General features: G+C 41.2%; 1 protein-coding gene across 3 annotated transcripts; it reads left to right on the top strand.

The window, feature by feature from the left end:
• Nucleotides 1–1710: 1710 nt before the first annotated feature.
• Nucleotides 1711–16057, top strand: MAEL (maelstrom spermatogenic transposon silencer). 3 transcript variants are annotated; one of them, XM_083498699.1, is made up of 12 exons: nt 1711–2380; nt 4163–4246; nt 6061–6166; nt 8419–8574; nt 9017–9058; nt 10026–10153; nt 10718–10772; nt 10859–11000; nt 12084–12146; nt 13099–13231; nt 13557–13638; nt 15186–16057. In XM_083498699.1, the coding sequence occupies exons 2-12, from the start codon at nt 4163–4165 to the stop codon at nt 15287–15289; spliced, it is 1095 nt and encodes a 364-aa protein (XP_083354825.1). In that variant the 5' UTR covers nt 1711–2380; the 3' UTR covers nt 15290–16057. The 3 variants fall into 3 exon arrangements, with proteins under 3 accessions (XP_083354825.1, XP_083354824.1, XP_083354823.1); XM_083498698.1 differs by lacking the exon at nt 1711–2380 and adding an exon at nt 2589–2866; XM_083498697.1 differs by lacking the exon at nt 1711–2380 and adding an exon at nt 2591–2926.
• The last annotated feature ends 5374 nt before the right edge of the window (nt 16058–21431 follow it).

Raw genomic sequence — 21431 nt, forward strand, 5'->3', positions numbered from 1 at the left:
GTACTTACTTTGCCTCATCACAAATATTTTTGTTCTTGGCTGAATCTAGTCAATTTATAGTCTGCAGCCTTTCCTTTCCATAAGGCTCAGGAAAGTGGGTACAATCTGTCTGCATGTGTTCATGCATATGTACCTGCATGTCTTTTTCCTTCAGGGTTCTTAATGTGCTGCTGAGGTAATGAGTTGTAGAGGTGCTTCTGAAAAAGGACAGCTTAATACTGACTACCATGTACCAGTGCAATCCAGGGCTCAGTGGTAGCCATTCTGAGAGCATGGATAGCATCCTTCTCCTGGCAGAGATGCACAGCCTGATAATATTTTCAGAATAGCTGCCGTTGTTACGGAGGGCACAGCAAGCTTTCAAATTTAGATTATCTATTTTAACACCACAATATACAGGATAGGGTTGTAAGTGTTTGATCTCTGCTCCTATCTATCATCAACATATCTGGTTTTGTTATACTTGTATTGATAAGGCACCATCAATGTACAGTGCACTTTACAGACCTATTAACAGTAGGTCCTGCCTCCAGAATATTGCAGTCTAAATATAAGCAATATAGGGTATGATAGGAAACAGCAGAGAAAGAGAAGAGAGGGATGTGTTGGAATAATAAGGTATAAACTTGAGCAAATGCAGCCCACTATGTATTCTTGGACTTCATTTAATTTAGGGGTGAGTCCTACTGTGCCCAATTCAAATGGGAAACTGCAGAGATATGCATTGGGGGCACTATGTATGACAATTACATTGGCAAATGACGAGGAATTAAGAAAACTCATCTGTAACATACCTAGCATGGGTTTTGCATGATGGCCAAAAATATCCTTCGTAAGTGACTCATACCCAGTCTTGCCTCTGTTGTACTTTGTTCTACATAACAGCTTTATATGATGCCATTACATTGCACCTAACAATTATGGCTTCAGCTTGCACTTTTCTGATGCGCTGAGGCAACTAGCAATGCTAATGCACAACAAGAGATTCTGCATCATTGGTACAGCATGAGTCCAACTTGTTAACATTCACCATAAAAAACTGCTGGAAATTCTGACTACGGTGTTCACTATGCAAAGCCCATCTGTACTGTGTGGGTACTGGGTTACAGATAAAAATAAAAACAAGAAAGAGTCAGACTAACAGATGTACAGTATTGCTGCATAAATTTGCATTGACTAGACTTCCTCCTCACCAGAGACATGAAAGATTACTTTCAGATATATAGAGAGATATATAGAGAGATATATAGAGAGATATATAGATATAGATATAGATATAGATATATAGATATAGATATAGATATAGATATAGATATAGATATAGATATAGATATAGATATAGATATAGATATAGATATAGATATAGATATAGATATAGATATAGATATAGATATAGATATAGATATAGATATACACACACAGCTACAGAACGGAGGGGACGAGTGTAACTAATGGGGCCAAACAGTCCTGAAATTCAAGAGTCTGGAGCATTTATGTGCAGAGCCAAAACAACAAAATGACCAATGCACAGCAGTAGACCCAGGTAATACTACACTATTTTATTTTCCTGTCTGCGGTTTGCTAAGTGAATATCTAGAGTCCCAATTAAAACCAAACTGAATACTGTATACTCAAGTTGGAGTTTCTGTTACTGTTGAAGTGTGGTTCAAACAAAAGATAACATTGAAGCTCCATTGGCAATCCCGACAGCTTTTTCTTTCTTAAAAGAGTAGCCATGGGATCCCCAGTTTGGATCAGGGATTCAAATATTCCCTCCCTGAAGCTATTAGCCACAGAATGGGAAAATCTTCCCCACACTATGGCAGATTGCAGCTTCAGGAGGGGGCAAGAAACATTATTTGCATGGGGGCAAAGAACTAAACTCCCGTTCTGGTATCTAAATGTTCTTGAACCACAATCTAACAGTTTTATCCAGCATAGAGATGAATTGATAGGAAAAGCTTGTCCAGTTAAAAGTACAAGGAGCCCTCTCACAAAACAGGGTTGCGATCTTGAAATATAGTTTGCAGGTTCAAACCCAATGAGCCAAGATGACTTTGAAATAAGGAAGAATTGGTTACCCTCCAATACCAATAATTCATTCCAGGGACTGTGAATGCATCAGCCCAAATGCGTACCTCTCTTTTTTTGTGTGTCTAATCTTTATTTGAATGGGGGTGTATTCTTACTTTTCATTTGACCTCCCGCCACCACCACCATTTGCCAGTTTCACAATATGTTTCGATCAAGATAAATATATAGTGGGACGTGCCAGGTCAAACTTAGCAAGCCAAGAAGGTGAACTTGAATTCCATGACTGGCTTGCAGAAAATCACAAGAGACGAACCTCTGAGGAGCAAACAAGCTCCGAGGCACCGTGGTGGGTGTAGGCCTCAGATCAAGACTTGCTTATTAGAAAAGCATTTCACCCCACAGCCCCATGAAAACACTCTACAACTTCCATGCGAATTAATCTCAAAGACGTGAAAAAAGAAGAAAGCGCTTGGCTCTGCCTCGGGTCACTTTAATTATTATTATTTTTAAATCATTCTCATTCCCCTCAGCGAATCCCGGCTTCCCCCCGCCGCCAGCCGTGCGCACGTGGAGGCTCCGTAGTCGGTGCGGCGGGGCCCAAAGGGCGGCGCGGCGTTCGGCCTCTCCTTTATAAGAGGGGAGAAGGGGAAGGAGGCGGACGTGCTGCTCCTCTCTGCTTCGGCCGTTTGCCCCGAGCGCGATGCCTAACCGCAAAGGCGCGCGCAACGCTTATTATTTCTTCGTGCTGGAGAAGCTGCCGGAGCTGAAGCGGCGGGGCCTGGCCGTGACGGGCGTGCGGGATGCCATCCCGTTCTGTTCCGACGACTGGGCGGTGAGCGAGGCGAGGCGGGCCTCCTCTCTCTCGCCCTTCTTGGTCGGCGCGGGGAGCCATGTTAGACCCTCCATGGAGTTGGATAACCTGGTTTTGATTCTCAAGGAGGGAGGGGGACAAGTTGTCGATAGTTGTTACGTTTAAGCTGTTTGGGGAATTTAAACCCCCCCCCATACTCACCCCAGCTGTAAAATACTTTAAAAAAAAGTGTGAGGTCAACATTTTCATTAATTAGACCCTTTTTACCTCACTTTTCCTATCAAAGACTCACGGTGGCTTAGAATGAGCAACTTTTTTAAAAAAAAAGTTTGATGCGGACTTTAGTGGAGCCTAAAGAAAAAAATTCCTTCCAGTAGCACCTTAAAGACCAACTAAGTTAGTTCTTGGTATGAGCTTTCGTGTGCATGCACACTTCTTCAGATACACACTATGTTTAGTGGAGCCTGTAACTGCTATTGTAGTGATGGGGAGTGACGGGCTACCCTACCACTGGTTTCAGCCCTCTTTTTTCTTTTCTTTTTTAAGTCTGTTTGTAAAGAAATGGTGGACTCTTGTAAGGTGCATTCCCCAAATGGATTTTTTCCTCACTGCCAGTCATGTGCACAAATAGGCTTCTGCCAAGGTTTGAAAAAGTAGTCATGCCATGCTATTCGCAATAATCCAAAAGGTGAAAGATTGGAGAAACTAGAAAGATGACTAAAGTCAGTGCATAGAAATATACAGACTGCAGATTGCAGATATACAGGTTGCAGACTTCCCAAATCCTCCCTTAAAAGTTGAGTTACTTAACTGTGGCTTTGAATTCTTGGTATGTGAACAGGGTTTACACCCTTTAGGTACAACAGTCTTGCTTCAGGTTATGCTACAAGCACCCTGGGATATATCCAACTAAGTTGTACTCAGATTAGACCATTTGGAATCAAATGATTGACATTTCTTAACTGTACTCCAAGTCTGCTCTGAGTATGGCTAATATCGATACCACTCATTTACTGGTGAGTGAACCACATTGAATTCTGTAGGCTAGGGCTTTCCTCTAGACAAGCTTGCAAAGTTCTGAGTGGTGGGAAAGTGGCTGAGCACAATCAACCCAAAGTTAATCACTTTTTAAAGTTAGGCTGACTTCTATGAGAGTTAAGATTGTTCTTAACTTTCTCAGTGGAATTACTGAGGCTTAAAAGCCTTAACTGACTGCATCGTGTTCAGTATCTTGGTGTTGTAGTGATGGGGGGAATTGCTTTAATTATGGTAGAGAAATAATGGCAAGCCCTTATGTTACACTGGTTTTACTTCAAGATGCTGACTGAGGAACAAAAAGAAAAGTATGCAGAAATGGCTCGTCAACGGAAAGCTAAGAAATCAGATGTAGCAACAAAAGAGGTGAATGAATGAATCTGGAATAGGGGAAATCAGTTTTATATTTTCAGAGGCAAGTTAGTAATTATATAATTATAGTATAAATTGGAAGAAAATCCCATTATAGTCTGTGGGAACAAAAGAAAAGTAACTTTGATGTGTTTGAAAGAAGGTTCTGAGTGAGCTGGTCAGTCACAGGTGTTGTATAGTTGTGATTATAATGAGCCCTTCCAAACAAGCCAGGTAGGTTTTTATGTTGCAGCTGTTCCTGAAATAGGAGGATTGAATCCTTTGACAAAGTTCACATCCACACTATACATTCGAGACACGTGAGTTCCACCAAGGAATCCTGAAAATTGTAGCTCTGTGAGGAGTAAAGTACAGTTCCCAGGATTCTTTGGCGGAAATAAATGTGTGGTGTGGATGTGACCTAATAAGCAAACGTAACAATAGAATGCAGGGATCAACGTTTATAATTCAAAAACGTGAGCCTTAAAACTGGTGATTGTGTTGTATGTTACTTTTTGTTCCTTCTTGTAAAAATAGATGGGAAGTCTGAATTGTAAACTTTCTAGTCTTGAAAATTGTGAGTTAATATTTAAATTAGATATATCACAGTGTAACTGAGTTTCAACTATAGATAATCCACAAGAAGATTGTTTTTAGCATATGATGGCGTCCAGTGATTCCTATTTGTTTGCACAACTGAAATCTGCTTGTGAAATTGGACTTTCCCTTGTTCTTCTTCCCAGTCCCCACAGAACCTGCTCTGGAAAGGTCCAAAATCCAGAGCAGATTTGCACTACACTAACTCCCACCCATAGGTTACAATGGAAGGTCTATAGGTGAGGTCAGTTCTTTTTTTCTAAAAAAAAATATTTAGGGGTACTCTCATTTTGACTCAAGAAAATGACCATTTTATAGTTCAAATTGAGGAAAATAAATACAGTCATACCTTGGGTTAAAGACGCTTCCGGTTAAATCTTTCCAGGTTGCGTCCTGCGGTGACCCGGAAGTAACGAAAGAGGTTACTTCCGGGTTTCACTGCATGCGCAGACGCTCAGAATGACATCACACGCAATCGTGGCACGCACAGACGCAGGTTGCGTTCTGCTCATGATGCGAACAGGGCTCCAGAACGGATCCCGTTCGCATCCAGAGGTACCACTGTACAGTAAATGGACAGAAGTACAGAGATTCACAGAATATTTAGAGGTCTGCGTCCCCCCAGAAAAAAGTACTGGGTGAGGTTTCATTCCATCCTCCTTGAGAATATATAAGGTTGCTGCTAGGATTGTGTCAAGGTGCCATTTTTGTGAGGGGCAAACTTCATTAGTATTCCATTGTGGTAATTTGGACCCCTGCTGTTGGTGTGGCTGCACATCACCTATATGAAAGTGGGAAATCATACAGATGTCACCTCGGTGTAAGCCCAGTACAGTGGTACCTCAGGTTAAATACTTAATTCGTTCTGGAGGTCCATTCTTAACCTGAAACTGTTCTTAACCTGAAGAACCACTTTAGCTAATGGGGCCTCCTGCTGCTGCCGTGCCACCGGAGCCCGATTTCTGTTCTTAACCTGAAGCACTTTTTCTGGGTTAGCGGAGTGTGTAACCTTAAGCGTATGTAACCTGAAGGGTATCTAACCCAAGGTACCACTGTAATGAGGTGACTTCATGGCAGTGGGGTGTATGTTATGTGATTGGCTCATAGTTTGCAGGTTCTACAGGGCCAGGAGAGGGAAAGATTAGTCTTAGCAGTTTTAATTGCATACTACTGTAGTTGCTTTCCCTTCATTCATATATGATTAACTGATGGATTGTCTACACTTTTCATAGCCGCCCAGCCAAGTCCCACCACCTCTTCCCACATTTCCTTCCACACAAACTGAGAAGAGAGTTTCTGCTCCAAACCTCGTTGGTCCACCTGGGAAGAGTGATAAAGGTAAATGATAGTCATATTAGTTCACCTGATCTGCCCAACCTTCAATGTGTCCATTGTGACTGGAGACTGTGCTAGCAGGTCTGCTTTTTGTTGCTTCCAGGAAATTGAGTGGTAATTGTGGTTACCCCAGCCATTCTGGGTGGCTTCCAACAAATTATAAAACCACAGTAAATCATACATTAAAAACTTCCCTATACAGGGCCGCCTTCAGATGTCTTCTAAAAGTCAGGTAGTTGTTTATTTCCTTGACATCTGATGGGAGGGTGTTCCATAGGGCAAGTGCCACTACTGAGAAGGCCATCTGCCTGGTTCCCTGTAACCTCACTTCTCGCAGTGAGGGAACCGCCAGAAGGTCCTCAGCGCTGGACCTCTGTGTCCGGGCTGAACGATGGGGGTGGAAACATACCTTCAAGTATACAGGACCAAAGCCTGAGTGCAGGACAGAGTTCAAATAAGGAGGAGGTGAAAGTACTGAACCTGATGGAATAGAGGCAGTGGGTGATAGAGCATTGGGAGTGGGGACTCCAAATAAGAAACTAAAGCTGCTACAGGATTTGTTGTTGAAACAATAAGTTATTGAAGCCCAATGTAATCCTTAAGAGTTGTTGTCTACATGTCTTGATCAAAAAGTTCATTGGAATATTCAGGAGCAGCATTTTGTGTCCATGACATTTTGGTCCTTCTGATGCTTATGGTACAAGCAACTTGCTTTGGTCAGATGGTTATGGTGACCCATGAAGTAGTTCTTAACATGGGCAAGTAGTTCTAGTTCTCCCAGATATTCCAACTGCTTATGCATTTTTTTTTTGAGTGACACTCAACTGCAGCATATTTGTGACAATGACTCATCATTTTACAAGCAATGTTGCAGTTACTGGCACATGGCACTGCTTTTAAATCATCCGTTCTTCCCTCTCCAAATGTATAAAACATCCAAAATCTCCTGGTGACTTCTCTGGTTATGCCTGCATGGCTGTCTGCAAGGCACTTTTTTTGGTAGTATTTGTAAGCCACTTTGGAGGTTTTCTTTAACTGCAGAGCAGGATAAAACGTGATTCAGTAACTAAGGGAGTAGCTGAAAGTTTGCTAAGCAGGTTTAGAAGGGTTCACTAGCCACCAGTTGATATGTAAAGATGGTGTGATTTTGGTTTTTTGTACTTTTGCAAACCCAGGCTTTCCTCAAGCCTGTAATACTTCCCCTTGTACATGGGTGGTGTAATGTGGGGTGCGTAGGGATCCATACAGAATAAATTTAACAGAATGAGTTTTCTAGTATTATATAGGATTCACTGACACATTTAAAGCATTCGATCTAAGATGACACTTTCCAATTCTCTTGGTGTCAGCAGTGGCTGTGTGAGTTCTGAGGTTGCATCTCAACATCCCAGACAAGTTTCTGTGATGTTTTTAGGCTCAACTCAGGGAAAATGTAGTCTCTGGTCTACTAGAAAACTATCTTTTGAGATTGCATCCATTGTTACTCAACTGCCAAAAAACATACGTAATTAAACAGATGTCTACTACTTTGTGGGGAGTGGTCCACTGTTGACCACTTTTTCAATGTAGACACTGTCTTATCTGAGGTTTCTTAACCACTTTTGTATTATAAAGAATGATATTAGCCTTGGTTTTATAATCTGAGATTGCTTCATCGTTATAAGCAGACTGTTGTGGCTGGAGCAGGTTGGGGATGGAACACCACATGACAATTCAAAACTTGGCTACATTACCTCTTTAAATCCCGTTTCCCCTCTCAAGGACACTAGTTTACTACAAGTTGCTGGGAATTATAACTCTGTGAGAGATAAACTACAGTGCCCAGAATTCTTTGAGAGGGGAAATGTGCTTCAAAGTTATAATGTGCATGCAGTCCTAGTCTGGTTGAGGGTTGCCTGGAAATTGGAGTTGCAGGTGACTTAGTTTCATGATTTTTTTTCAGTGCTATAGGTGTACATTTTACTCCAACTATTTTACTTTTTTGTTATAGTAATAATAAACAAATACAGTGGTACCTCAGGTTAAGTACTTAATTCGTTCCGGAGGTCTGTTCTTAACCTGAAGCACCACTTTAGCTAATGGGGCCTCCTCCTGCTGCCGCACCACCGGAGCACAATTTCTGTTCTCATCCCGAAGCAAAGTTCTTAACCTGAAGCACTATTTCTGGGTTGGCGGAGTCTGTAACCTGAAGCGTATGTAACCTGAGGTACCACTGTACTCTCCACTAATATTCTTAATACAAAATCTTGTTTCAGTTGTACTTGAAACCACATTCTTCTACCTGAATATCTTCAGCCATGGAGTTCTACCCTCTCATTGCAAACAACGTTTCCTTCCTTGCGAAATTGGATGTGTGAAGTATTCACTAAAAGACGGCATAATTGCAGAGTTTCATCATTTTTTAGATCCTGGTGAGCTTTTGGAATCAGAAGAGATGAAATTTGTCTTTCCCCGGGGGGGGGGGGGGAGAGAAGATATGCAGGATTCTGTTTGTCCAGGACAGTTTATTTGTATGCATTCTTGCACTATGAAAAAATAAAAATGGCTTCATATAGTGGACAAAACCACAATGACAGCATTACTTAATGAATAAATGAAACTTAACGGGAAACATTCCTTGTGTCAGCAGAAGACATGAACTGCCCAAATCAGTATGTTCGTATGTTGTGCATTTTTAATCTCTGTGTTACGAAAGATACATTATAAAGAAATAAAATTGTACTTCTAGACGAGTATTTGGACACTGATTTACTATTCTGTAGGAAAACAGAAAATGGTGTATTATAACCATGCAATCCTACAGACAGCTTGGTATTGCATAATAAAGCCTGAGTTCTTTTTGGTCTTTTGCAGGAGAGGTGCCAAGGGGATTTCGCTTTCATTGCCAGACAGCAAGTAGGTATTGGGCAAGAGATGTGGAACCTATGGGTTGGCAGCATTTTTTTATGACCCACATATAGTCTTCCCATTATTTTTTAATTATTTTAAAGAACGGTTCTTATGCCAGATATCCTATGGCATTTTATTTGTATCTTGTTTATTATTACTTATACAAAATATTTTTATATCACCCTCATAAAATATCAGAGCAATATACAACAGTATAAAAACACAAACTTAAAAGAAGGACAAAGCAATCTTTAAAAGGACTGGCTACTCAATAAAAAAAATTAAAGAACAGTTTTAAACAACTGTACGGGCCTGTCTTAGTATGTCTTCCCAAGTAACATGTTGAAGTTATGCTCTTAACCAGACTCATATTCATGCATTCATTTAGGTTTCAGTCACTCACTTGTGTTTCCAGATAATAATGGTTAGACATTGCATACACCACCTTGCCCAAATCTTTGGGGATGGAAGATGAAATTAAAGTATCTGGACTGCTGTGTTAGTGGTGTTTGCTGTCTGGTTTGCCCTAATCTCTGCTTCAGTGATATTTTACACAGAGTAGTTCAATTATTGAATATTAGGCAGTATATTACCTGCCTTAGGACTGCTGGTGAATGGCAGGCTATAAACGCATGTAAATAAATAGGATCCTTGGGTAATCATTTACCTTTCTAGACAGCTAGTGAAGTTCAACCATTGACAGGCCTTGACTGACCTGCACTTGGCTCAACTAGACAACTTGTGTCTAACAATCTTCCTTTACATTGGTGATAAACCCTATCTCAGAGTGTTGTTGCAATGATAAAATACTTGAATAAAACACAGACAAGTTATTGAATGATATATTTAGGTGTTTTTAGTGAAACTGATATATTAATCCTGCGAACTGTAACTAAAGTTAAAAGTACAAATGCGTGTGAAATGAGGTGTTTCTTCTGAAAAGCCCTGATAAGGCACTTTGATTTTCTCTTAGGTGATGCTACACATAGGATTCCCCTATCTGGCTTTGAGCTTGTAACTGCAAATCATTCCGTTGTGTTACGTGAGCTATACTCATTTATTCAGCCACGGTGGGGCACCTGGCCACCTGTGTATTGTAAGGTATAATGTAACATTTTTAGACTTTAATGGCTCTCTGCTTTTCAGAAGAACTCAGAAAAAAAATCGCTACCCACATGCTTCAGTTAGCCTTTTCCCTGGTTAGCTGTGGTGTGTGTGTATAAAAATATAGGTGACCTCACCTCAAGTAAGGTTGGAGTACACAGATGTTTTAACTTTTAAGCTGTCCATTGACAATCTCTATAGCATAAGGGCTTCACATAAAGATTTCCAGTTTTGAGGCCTTTCCTTAAGGATATTTCGTTTGTACAAAATGGTGTCTACATTGAACCTAAAAGAGCGTAGAGTTGTATTCCTGAATTGTTGCTTCTCCAAGGCAGACCAAATACCTATGGACAGTTCTTTTGGCTTTGGTCAGATTATGTACCAAACAGCTGTAGACAGGAAAAATTCCTGTTTCGGTGTTGGAGCCCTTATCAAGAATAACCGTTTTCTCGCATATCAAGAAACCTTAGCCATAGAGGTCTTATAATAAGAATATATAGTATAGATTTATTAATTCTGTTGATTTGATTGTATAATGTATACTTAAAACTTCTTTTGCAGTCTTCTGACCAGTTTAGGGTCAACTGGTGCCTGCAGCATATGGCTAGAGAAGTGGGTAAGAAAATTTTCCTTTACAACAGGAAATAAGTTAATATTTAGATACAGTCTCTGCTGCTCCTAAAACTTACTTTTTTATAATAGGCACAGTTAATAATCTGGAGAGTCTCTGTGTGGAAGACCTTGTTGTGGAGCTGTATTATCAGAAGCTTCAAAAGGAGCCTTCCAAGGCATGGGTGTGTAACTCCCTGGATGCCTCCATGTGGGATTACTCCAGCAATACTAGGTATAATATATAGCTCTAAAAATCATAATAACTGCTGTACCTACCTGAACCACAGTGACTTGACTACTATGAGATGAGAGTCTGTTATGACCAGGAAAAAATGTGATTGACAGATGCTCCATAGTTGTACATTACACAAAACTATGGCTTAGTGTCTGGGGCAACCCAGTCTGATGGGTGGGGTACAAATAAATTATGGTGCTATAAGCGTGCATGTTGAATGCTAATCTAAAGCCTTGCACTCATTTCAGAAAAGAGTTTGAGACATTAAACTAAGGTTTAGACTCATTGAAATTGATGAATATGCTTGTGTTTGGTTCATTAATTTCAATAGGTCTGCTCTTGAGTAAAATTTGGTTAAAAACCACCCATAGAGCTATTTTGAAGTATTTAGTAGTTTTAAAAGTCTAAACAGATTTTTCTACAGTGAAGGTGGGTATCATTGAATGAGGTATTACTCCCATATGCTTCTATAGGCCAAGCAGGATTATACGAGTTTCAACTGGCACCCTGTGTGGGATAGTGCCTCTACGTGTTCTAGTCCTGCCTTAGCTTTGAGCAGCCGGCCTCAGAGTTCTACCAAATGTTTCACTTTGCCTATTTCTATTCTCTCTCGCCATGTAAGAAAAAGCTATTGAACATTCTTCACTACTCTCTTCCACAAACCCCCTGGATTGTGCTCTTAAAGCACCTTATCTTGTGATAGTGGGTTGGGAAAATTAATGTTTCTGTCTTGAAGAAGTTTCTAATGCCAAACAGTGGAGTAGATGAAAAGAAAAAGGTAAGTTGTTTGTCTAGAACTTGAAAATGTCTTACTGTTGAAGCATATACAGTGGTACCTCGGGTTACATACGCTTCAGGTTACAAACTCCGCTAACCCAGAAATAGTACCTCGGGTTAAGAACTTTGCTTCAGGATGAGAACAGAAATCGTGCTCCGGCAGCGCAGCGGGAGGCCCCATTAGCTTCAGGTTAAGAACAATTTCAGGTTAAGTACGGACCTCCGTACGAATTAAGTACTTAACCCGAGGTACCACTGTATTTGAAACTCGACATTCATGATGAAAGTATTATTTCTACTTAGGTGCAAGTGGCATGAAGAAAACGATGTAGTGTTCTGTGCTCTTGCTACTTGCAAGAAAATTGCGTGAGTATGAAAATACAGTGAATATGTTAGAATGTTTTTGCATCTTAAAACTATTTTGGACATTAGTTTCATATACAATGTCTGGGGTCGTCTTGTCTCTTTCAAGTATAACCTGTTGGTTCTTTTGGATATTCTTTAGTAGGCATTTTGTCGGCTGCATTTGAATGAAGGAGCAACTGATGTGATTTTGTGGCACTTCTGCTATTATAGGAAGAAAGGAATTTTAAAGATCCAAATAAAATAAAATCTATTTCTTTCTGATTAAGTTTTCCAAGTGTCACTTACTCGACAGGTCAGTTGGGAAAAACTTCAGGTTTGCATTGTCACCAAAAAGGTCTCTGAATTTTGAGTATATTTCATGAGGAAGAATTTTTTTACCTTGCATTTGCAAACTTTGTTGTGGTTTATTTATTTTGGAGGAGGATGTGCCACACATATGCAGAGACCAGTTTACACAGACACACACACACACACACACCCCTCTGGTTCATCCAAACTGGTTGCCCAAGGCCTTAACTAGAAGGGGCTTGAGAAGCAGCAACTTGTCTCTCAGACAACTCAAAAGATCTTCCCCTTTCTGCTGTCTCTGATAGGCTGATACCTGCAATTTAATAACCTGGGCCTCACAAGTAGTTGTTTGGGAGGTTATAGTCTCTGCTCATGGCAGAGGGGTTCTTCAGGTCCCAGTTTCTGTAGGCTCCTGCTGCTATTCGCTTGGAAGAAGTTGCTAAAAGGAACGGCTTTTTATTGCCTCCTGGCTGATTTTCCTTCTTTAGCTCACCCAAGTTGGTTGCGCCCCTGCAGTTCAACCAATGCCTCCTATCACAAATTATGTTCCTGTATCCATGGTCTTGGTGCAGTATATTGTCAGTAGTATGTAGTTTTTAAATTTCTGTTCAGCTCATGGAAATGGTAACACATCTTCATGTTGGTGTTTTTCTGGCCAATATAGATACTGTATCAGCAATTCCTTAGCAAATATGTATTGTGTCCAGCTGACTGCATCTCACTTACCCTTGTGTGAGGAGGACTCCCAAAACACAGCAAATCCTAAAATGGTGGTTCTGGATGCTGGACGTTTCCAGGTCAGCCCTGTTCATTTAACAGATTAGTTCTTCTATATCTTATCGGTAACATTTCTGGAGTGTACTTGGAAATGTAGGAAGTAATCATGATAATATGCTCAAAAATAATGATATAATTATATTTTACAAACAATTTTATTTGACCAATATGTCTGTTTAATTATGTGCAGAATATTAATACATCCATCAATAGGCACATTATGCAAATATTCCTTATGCACTATATCCATCTTTTCTTTGTATACAAGGATGTCCTGAAAACCTGGTGAATGAGTCAGTGAAAGAATATCTCTGTGTGGGTGATCTTGTCTTTTTTGCATTACAGAAAATGAGGGCTGCTGAGCGCACTGGAAATGAAAGGTACTTCCAATCTCTTAATGAGGAACTAGGTGCTGCCTCTTGTACTGGTGAGTGATTATCTATGTTGGAAAATTAAACGTAATGAAAACGAGTTGCTGTTAGAATCATTACTACTGTTTCACACCTGCATTTTTGTCAAAGAAAATGTGACTGTATACTGTTAAGTCCAACACATTCTTTCCTGATTCTTTTCTGAAGTTTTGAGTGTTCCTTCTCACTGTAGTCTACCACTAAAATATCTGCATAAAGGAAATGTAATGACGCTTGTGGTATGTTTAAACAGTCACAGAATTTCTCTGCAGTGATACTGGCTAAAATTTTAAGAAGGCATTCTTGAGTGAGTTGCTCCTCCGCTCACGTTATAACTTACTTTTATCATTTATATACTGTCCTTTGCAGACCTCATGGCAGGTTCTGCATTGATTTTATTTAGTTGAATATTAAAATCAGTTAAACCGTCAAGTTATTTACCTTCCTTGATAACAAGCATATTATGCATAAAGGGCCTGACAAAAGTTGGCATCTAAAACTGTAGGTTTGGTACCAAATGAATTTCCGAGGGAAGTGAATTTCAAAACGGGGGTGTTAAAACTGAGAAGTCTTGCTGTCAAGATACTAGGAGATCTCAAGTTACAGACTTGAGGAGGAAGGTTGTCTTTCAGGTAACTTGGTCCTAGGCCTTAAAATGCTTAGTCGTTGGAGACTAAGACCTTGAATTTGACTCATTAGCTAATGCCAATGCTTAAAGACTGGTGTTACATGGTCCCAAGACTTTGTTGATCACCACAGCAGTTGCAACTTCAAAACTTTCTTCCTTCAAACTCAGTAGTAGAGAAGCAAGGCTCTTTCTACCCCCATCTTCATTCCCCCTCCCCAATTTTACCTGTTTAATTCTATAGTCTGTGCCATCTGAATACTTGCTGAATGCCATAATGTACATTAAGTGCTCAACTTGTGGCAGCAAACTTTCCCCATTACAACCAACCAGCATGTCATCCTGTGGTCACAACTGCTGACTTTTCTTCCTAAAGCAAGGAGCATAAAGTAGACAACTGCTCCCATTGCCAGAGGCTTGTGAGATGAGCATTCCAAAACAGGTCCACAAGTGCCAGCTAAGCAGTTGCACTCAATACCGGCACCCATTTCTGTTACAGATCTCTCTGCGGTGCTGCACCTTCAAGAAGTGGTTGGTTGTACTATGGCAATCTTATTTAGCCACATGAAAACACCCACCTTGGCTTAACCCACCTTGGTATCAGTCTTGGCTTTAGTACTGAAGATGGAGATTACTAGGTGTGGATCACTGTGCCAAGGCTATTTTGATAAAATAAAATGCAGCTCTTGCTATTTTATCAGTTCTCAATGATTATAAAGGCAAGAAACTGTAGGCGTTGCACAGAAGGTAGAGCAAAACCTTGTGATTCCACTTTCCTTACCAGTTTTATAGAAGCCACTTAAACTGTTGTGACTCTCCTGTGAGGTTATTTTTAAAAATTTGTGATAGAAAATATCTAGCTGTTGGTGTTGAGTGTAAATTAAGATTTAATTATCATGGCTTCTGTGTTATATATTGACACATGCATTGTTTGCTTAGGTCAGAATCCTTCAGGAGTGAAAACAACAGGTGAAACAACTACTAGGCGTGGAAGAGGAATTGCCCGGTTTCTGGAGAGTGTCTCAAAGCAGTCCAGCAGTTAGACATTTGCAGTACAGTGCCTCCCATTCAGAACAGCTCTGCATATAATGATTCCCACCATCTTTGGGAATATAAATACTTTATATTTCCTTGGTCTGTCATGTGTTAAATATTATCTTTGTTTAATGAAAAAAGCCATTCTAATCCCATTGCAAGGGGTAAAATTTAAGTTTTTAAAATAACAAATGTTATTGTGAGTTGTGAAATATTATTTTTGTATGTAGGAATATTTAGTAGAAACTTGAAATAATGAAGTCAGTAGGATAAGAGATTAGATAATGAAACCAGAAGGGCAACTTTGTGAAATGATGTCTGGATTTTTAAGTTCTGTTGTGCCTTTTCTTTAGAGCAAAGCCTATTTACACCTACTGAAGTAAACCTACCTTACTGAAGTAAACCTTTGCTAAGGAACCAGTTGCAATTATGTTTTTTTAATAAGCTATTCTAGGATTTGGTATGGTACCAATTATATATTGTTTTTGTCAGAGGGGCAAGGTTTTGGTATAAAGCCCTTAAATTAGCCAACAATAGAAGCAACATACATTTTTTGGTAAAACTTGCAATCAGGTAATATCTCCCTCACAAAAGAAAAAACCCTATGAAGTTCTATAAAGGTACTACAACGATGTACTTTAAAAGTTGTTTTAAAACCATCTTTTTCCTTTCTTTCGTGTTATGCATACATTCAGTCATTTAGTACAGAAAGCTTCTAAATCTTAACCATGATAGACCAGCTTGTGTGTTTAATTAAACACTTCTTTCCGATTTGATATGTTCTGTCTGTATTTTGTGGTTCCAAATGTAGTATGGTATTGTCAAGTGCAGAAAAGGAAAACTCAAATGCTAAAGTTATTTAAACTGAGATGAAAACAAATTTTAGATTGAGTTGTTTGAAGGACAGTCATGCACTGAAGAAACATGCAACTAGAATATAGATCTGTCAAAGTAACTTAGGGAAAATTAGATGTATGAAATGCATCCTTCCTTGCTGTGAGAAGGAATATGCTATTGGTCCAGTGGGAGTGGACATCAAATCCTCTCCCTCTGACCCCCATCCCAATTGCAGATACTGCAATTTCTGATGTCAGATTTGTGCCCTTTTGTTTGCATAGAAACCAGTCTGCTGTGTGTAAAAGGCAGTAGGACATTGTTGCTATAAAAATCACATTGGAAAATGCACAGGTGAATGATCCCCTGTTAATTGTAGAATAAATTACTAAGTCGTGTTGCAGAGTTGACATCTGGATCTGCCACAGAGTCAGGTTTCTGGATTTGCACCTTTTCTGGCTTTTTGCTGGAGATGAGGAGCAGTTTTAGGTTAGGGGGCCATCTGTAAGCCAGTACAGGCCTGCTTCCAAGGCCAGTGAGAGGGTGAGATGTAGATCATTGGTGATACATTTCAGTGATTTCAGCTGTGAACTACACGCCACAAGAAGCGGTGGTCTGCCCTTTTCTGTTCTGCATCTGTCCTGTAGACCAGGCATGGAGAGCCTTTGGCCTTCTAGAAGTTGTTGAACTACAACTCCTGGTCATGCTTGCAGAGGCTGATGGGATTTGTAATTCAACAACATCTGAAGGGCCGAACCTTCCCCACCCTTTCTGTAGACAACCATTTCTGGATACTAATTTGGCCTCGTTCAGCTGCTGCTGGCTTTTTCTACTTCTCATGGATATTGTAGTTAGAGGACTGCCTGTTATAAATTCTTTCATTCTCACTGTCAAAGTCCGAACAGATGCAATTGCTTCTGTAACTTGTTAAGGTCACAGTTCTTGCAACCGATTCTATTCCTTGCTGCAGTTAGGTTTCCAATGCATTAAAGTGTTTTGGACTAAAGTGGGTGCTGCAGTGCACTCATGGGTACAGAAATTGGCCTTATATTCTACTACTTTTATCTCTGCAGCACTTGAAGACAGAGTCTCAGGTATTCATGCAATATCTAGTCACCAGATATGTATTTGCAGTACAGTTTCTTCCCTATGTTATCCTTAAGCCACCATGCTTGCTTTGTACTTTTGCTACAAAATGGGATATACAAAGAACAAGTCTGTTGAGGCCCTTTTCTACGAGAGAGAGAGAGAAACGGTAGACACCTGTAGCTTCCTAATTCTTACAGAAGAGTGTTGAATCAAACCAGTAGGAAGTCAAGGGACCCGGCTGCAGTTGGGCATATGCTTGCAGCAGGTGAAGGCTGGTTCAGCTGGTCTCGAGGTATCATGCCACCTCCATTCTGTCATTAGTTGGCCTATACTCACAGCTGTGTAAATAAGGAACGAGGAAGATAATCAGAAACTCCCCTAGCAATCTCTTGAGCAGAAGGCATCATTGTCAGATGAATCTCTGAGGCACCTCGCCTCAAAGGGATGTTCCACACAAGAGTTTACACTCCTACATGTATTGATGCCTCAAGCATATAGCAGCTCTTTGCTTCAAGGGTTTGCTGTACCAAATGGCAGCCCCTACCACACTTCTTGTAGCAGTGCTGATGCTGCCACTACCTAGAAATAACTGGCTTGGGTTAGCTGGGAGGAAGGAAAAGTTAGCTGCCACTGTTTTCTTGGGGCTTTCTAGTATCAGTGGGTGGGGGTGATATATGAAGCAGGCCTATGTATAGTCTCGCTATTTAGCCCCATCACAACTTGTATGAAGTGCTGAGTTTGGGTATCTTCTCAAGTACTGTATCTGATAAGGAGCTTGGGGGGGAAATGCTTAGTAATAATAATAATTTATTATTTATACCCCGCCCATCTGGCTGGGTTTCCCCAGCCACTCTGGGCGGCTTCCAAAAGAATATTAAAATACTGTGATACATCAAACATTAAAAGCTTCCCTAAACAGGGCTGCCTTCAGATGTCTTCTAAAAGTCTGGTAGTTGTTGTTCTCTTTGACATCTGGTGGGAGGGCGTTCCACAGGGAGGGCGCCACTACCGAGAAGGCCCTCCGCCTGGTTCCCTGCAACTTGGCTTCTCGCAGTGAGGGAACCGCCAGAAGGCCCTCGGTGCTGGACCTCAGTGTCTGGGTAGAACGATGGAGGTGGAGACGCTCCTTCAGGTATACTGGACCAAGGCCGTTTAGGGCTTTAAAGGTCAGCACCAACACTTTGAATTGTGCTCGGAAACGTACTGGGAGCCAATGTAGGTCTTTCAAGACCGGTGTTATATGGTCTCGGCGGCCGTTCCCAGTCACCAGTCTGGCTGCTGCATTCTGGATTAGTTGTAGTTTCCGGGTCACCTTCAAAGGTAGCCCCACGTAGAGCGCATTGCAGTAGTCCAAGCGGGAGATAACCAGAGCATGCACCACTCTGGCGAGGCAGTCCGCGGGCAGATAGGGTCTCAGCCTACGTACCAGATGGAGCTGGTACACAGCTGCCCTGGACACAGATTTAACCTGTGCCTCCATGGACAGCTGTGAGTCCAAAATAACTCCCAGGCTGCGCACCTGGTCCTTCAGGGGCATGGTTACCCCATTCAGGACCAGGGAATCCTCCACACCTGCCCGCCTCCTGTCCCCCAGAAACAGTACTTCTGTCTTGTCAGGATTCAATCTCAATCTGTTTGCCGCCATCCATCCTCCAACCGCCTCCAGACACTCAGACAGGACCGTCACCGCCTTCACTGGTTCTGATTTGAAAGAAAGGTAGAGCTGGGTATCATCTGCATACTGATGAACACCCAGCCCAAACCCCCTGATGATCTCTCCCAGCGGCTGCATGTAGATGTTGAAAAGCATGGGGGAGAGGACAGAACCCTGAGGCACCCCACAAGTGAGAGCCCAGGGGTCTGAACACTCATCCCCCCCCCACCACTTTCTGAACACGGCCCAGAAGGAAGGAGCGGAACCACTGTATGACAGTACCCCCAGCTCCCAGCCCCTCAAGACGGTCCAGAAGGATGTTATGGTCGATGGTATCAAATGCCGCTGAGAGATCCAGCAGAACTAGGAAACAGCTCTCACCTTTGTCCGTAGCCCGCCGGAGATCATCAACCAGTGCAACCAAGGCAGTTTCAGTCCCGTGATGAGGCCTGAATCCCGATTGGAAGAATGCCAGCTGTGCCCATTCTTGGAGATGTCTGATCTGGCCACAGTGGCACATGCCTTAGTTACACCCCATTTAGATCACAGTAATGTCCCCTAAATGGGGCTACTTTTGAAAAGTGCTCAGAAACTTCAACTGGCCCAAAGAGCTTCAGCCAAGCTGTTGACTGGCGCTCATAGAGAGCACACTACTCCCTTGTTACAACAGCAGCACTGGCTACCAGTCTGTTTTTGGGCACAATTCAAAGTACTGGTTTTGACCTATAAAGCCCTGTATAGGCTATCTAAAGGAAACTGGGAGAGGGTTTTTGCAGTGGCTGCTGCCTAGAGAAGCCAGACTGGCTCCCTCCAGGCAAAGACTATTATTCCAGGTCTTTGAGAATTGACTGTTTTTAAAGTGGTCTTGATAGTGTGCTGTACTGGGGGGAGTGTAACCTGTAAGCTTTTTTATATTTAAATAAATTCCATATATAGCTTTAAAAAAAAAACAACAAAAAACTTTAAACGTTAAGCTGTGTGTATTTTATATCTGTATTTGGTTTACTTTTTGTGACCTGCTTTGAGTCCCAGTTCTAGGGGAAAGGGACAGAATGAATGAATGAATGAATGCACACTCGTTTATTTCAGGATGAAAACTTGATGGAGCTGTAGTTTGTATCTTTAATAGTAGATACACTTTAATTTTTAGGGAACTTTGTCTGGAAACCTCTCCCTAATGCCCCGTGTGTGATGAGGTAAATGAGTCCTTTATCTGTTTTTATACATTCCAGGATTGAGCTGTGGCACAAATTAAGTCCTTGGGCATAAGGCCTAAGGCCTAAAACGACTCAACTGGGCTGTGAACTAATCTACGTTGCATAATTATTAGCAGCCAAATGTATAAATAAGCTGGGTCCATGTGCACCTGAAAGCAATTACAGGCAGCATCTTTGCAAACGAGGGAATTTTATTCCTAGCTGATAGCTGAGTGTGACAAACATAGAACTAACTAGCTTGTCATCTGAAGGAAGAGTCTTCTGTACAGCATGACAGCTGGAAACTTATTGAGAGGAGATCTGAGGAGGAAACTTTGGAAAGTTCTCATTTAGACTTTTGATTCAGTGGCTATTGCTTGCTTGCCTGCCTGCAAGGTATTGTCTGCTATATCCATGAAGCCCTGATATCCTGATAATACCCAAGCAGCTAATGAGAGTCGCTTTATAAACTTCTTTAAAGGAGTACAAAGAATGCTATTATTAACTTAACCTTGTATTATCTCTGTTCCCTCACTTTTCCCAAGCTCTGACTTAAACCTTCGCAAGCTATTGTAATTGCCACTTTCAGGCAATTCCACACCCCCAGGACAGCAGGTGAAGCCAGGATGTGAGTTTCTTCTAGATCTCCTTTTAGTGGAGCAGCATGTAGTACCAATTCTCCTGGTTTGTTGTTTGTGTGCATTTGTATGACCATCAAAGTTGTCTGTCCCAGAAAGTTCAAATGAAACAAGCACAATGTATTTGGGCTGCAATAGAAACCTATTACAGGCCAGAAACACACACACATCCTATCTAGGGGTTGTCCATTTGTGAGGTGAATGCTTCAAAAATTCTGCAGATAATTGTTTGGATTCTTGTTTAATTTGCTTAGAATTCTTACTTAGTTTATATCCTAACAGGAAACACTTCTGCTCTTCTGTTCTGAGAACTTGGGAGGGTCTCCAGAAGCAGGAAAGTGTGTGTGTCCTGTTTAGAGAGAGCTTCCTTAATGTAAAAATTAACCTCCCATATCTCATGGGACACTGCCAGTATGACTAAGCTTCCTGGATTTTGTTGGCTAAAGTGCATGAAATTGCCGGTGTGCAGGTACTAGATACCAACACTGTGCAATAATGAAAAGGGGCAGAAGGTGTTGATTTTTTAAAAAGTGATTATGATGAAATATATGACAGAGCTGCCTTAAATTTGGATCCTGCAAGTCTGGCAGCTTTCCAACTTGAATTCTCCATTGGCATGTCTGCAGCACTGGATATTACTGTATACCGGGTAGGGATATTCACCATGGTCATGTGATGAACTATAAACCATAACTGTCCCAGGGCTCAGTGTTACAAGTGAAGGTACATTCCAGTTCCA

This window comes from Podarcis liolepis (assembly GCF_965112155.1).
Source record: "Podarcis liolepis genome assembly, chromosome: 4".
Taxonomy (NCBI): Eukaryota; Metazoa; Chordata; class Lepidosauria; order Squamata; family Lacertidae; genus Podarcis; species Podarcis liolepis.

Excerpts from the sequence above, each read along its gene's own strand:
- MAEL (XM_083498697.1), top strand. The coding sequence starts at position 2,735 with ATGCCTAACCGCAAAGGCGCGCGCAACGCTTATTATTTCTTCGTGCTG. Across the intron at positions 2,927-4,162 it reads TGGTCGGCGCGGGGAGCCAT|ATGCTGACTGAGGAACAAAA; the intron begins GTTAGACCCTCC and ends TTTTACTTCAAG. Across the intron at positions 9,059-10,025 it reads CTTTCATTGCCAGACAGCAA|GTGATGCTACACATAGGATT; the intron begins GTAGGTATTGGG and ends ATTTTCTCTTAG.